Consider the following 1,845-nt stretch of genomic DNA (forward strand, 5'->3'; position numbering starts at 1 on the left):
AGTGGGTGGCAGGGTAGGCAGCGCGGGTATGGAGACATGAAGCGGCTGGCCCGTGGTGCCAGGGCGCTGACTGCAAGAGCAGCAGTACTGGGATTTATGCTCTGGGACTGCTGGGCTGCATCTAGCTTCTAAGCAAAGTGTGTAGATTTCTGCTGAGACCTCCGCTGTGTCTTTGCTGGCTGGATCTGCATCTGAGGTCAGGTTCCTTATGCCAAGTAGATTTAACTGAGATTATGTATTTGTCAGTCTGGATCTGGATCTGAACTGTTTGTTTCTATAATTTGCCAAACCAAAATCCAAAGTCCAGCGAATCTTAGAGAAGTTTATGCCTTCATTCCAGAGTCCGTGTCTGGTTTTATGGGCTGTTAATACATTAAGGTTTCTTCAAAACCATTAATAATTTGTATTAAATAGTTTAGCTGCAGATTTTAACTACTTAATGACAATAGACTAGAAGCAAAGGGAATGGAATTGGGGTTATTCTTAAAAAGATTTCCATCATCTTTGTATGTCATCACCTTTTAATCTCTAGTGTATACATTACACCATCCATCCCTTACAGAGTTGTGCCGCTCTTGTCTTCTGCTTTAGAGATGGAGGCAGCAGCCTGCAGATGCATAGGGTACCTGCTCTGTGCCTCCCAAGTCTTGGGCTAGTCCCCAGGCTGCTCTGTCAACCTCCATCTCAAGTCCAGGAGAAAAAATTGGGGTTTAGAGTAGGAAAACAAAAGAGACCAGAAAAGCTCGAGTAAAGTATTCGGAGAAATTGTGTGATAGAGGAGATTCAAGTTAAGTTAAAGACTTTGGGCTGTTCCCATGTGGGGAAGTCAGCAGTGCTGGTCACCAACATCCAAACAAATGGCTGAAGCTCGTGTAGTTCCCTGTTTTGTCCTTGAAAACCTGTATGAATCCTGCAGTGGAAGTTGATGCAACCAGTACACATCTAGCTGGCTGGAGAAGTGGGCTCATCTCATTGCTCTCACTGAGGTCTGTGCTAACCACATACGGACCGGATGGTGGACCTGGCACTCTGTGCGTCTAAAACAAACTCCTGTCCTCCCTCTCTGTCTCTTTGCAGAGCTCCCTTCCTCGGAACACTTGAGCGTGGCCGATGCAACATGGCTTGCCCTCAACGTGGTGTCTGGCGGAGGTGGCTTCTCTGGCTCCCAGCCCATTGGAGTGACCAAAATTGCCAAGTCAGTAATAGCACCACTAGCTGACCAAAACATCTCAGTGTTCATGCTCTCCACCTATCAGACGGACTTCATCCTGGTAAGAGGACATGAAAGGACCAGGCAGAGCCATCTGCCACCACATGAAACTTCAGTTGGGCAGTTTTAATGACATTTCTGACAACAAGTTGTTAGAGGAGCAGCAGAAGTACCGAATCTGCTTTCCCCAGAGCTCTGTGCCTTGTAGTTAGGCTCTCTGACATCTCAGGAGCTTTTCCCATGGGATGAGGCATTTGTTGGTATGGGTTATCTGGTGTCTAGTGAAAATGCGGAGCCCACACTGCAGTCTCTCCCTTAATGGGAGAGGCACTGGCAGCAGTTCCCACCATCACTCAGACATTGGTTTTCTGAGAGTTAGAGGAACATAGTGTCTGCTGTCAAGTTGGCTGTTGATGGCCAAGAGGCTCCAAAGTTGTTCTGGGGATAGACAGACGGACTGACTTTCTGTCTCACATGCATGTGTGTGTATGCACACAGGGCACAGCCACATAAGCTTTATTTCCTTAGCAGACAAGGCTGAAGAACAGGCAGTGCTGAGCTCTTGACGAGATGCTGGAAAGGAGGTGAAACATGTCCCTTCTAGTAACTGCAAGCTGCTTCAAGCTTGCAGAAGT

The 1,845-nt window shown here is 47.4% G+C and overlaps 1 protein-coding gene across 1 annotated transcript in view; it reads left to right on the plus strand.

Annotated features, from left to right (window-relative positions):
* Nucleotides 1-1,077: 1,077 nt before the first annotated feature.
* The window catches only part of GATSL2 (GATS protein-like 2), a gene marked incomplete at its 5' end in the record, with an annotated part of 10,410 nt that continues 9,642 nt past the window's right edge, over nt 1,078-1,845 (plus strand). Inside the window, one exon of the mRNA XM_010294769.1 lies at nt 1,078-1,271. Within this exon, the coding sequence (XP_010293071.1) occupies nt 1,078-1,271 (194 nt within the window). The remainder of the gene's footprint in view (nt 1,272-1,845) is intronic.

Source organism: Phaethon lepturus, unplaced genomic scaffold (assembly GCF_000687285.1).
Source record: "Phaethon lepturus isolate BGI_N335 unplaced genomic scaffold, ASM68728v1 scaffold8779, whole genome shotgun sequence".
Taxonomy (NCBI): Eukaryota; Metazoa; Chordata; class Aves; order Phaethontiformes; family Phaethontidae; genus Phaethon; species Phaethon lepturus.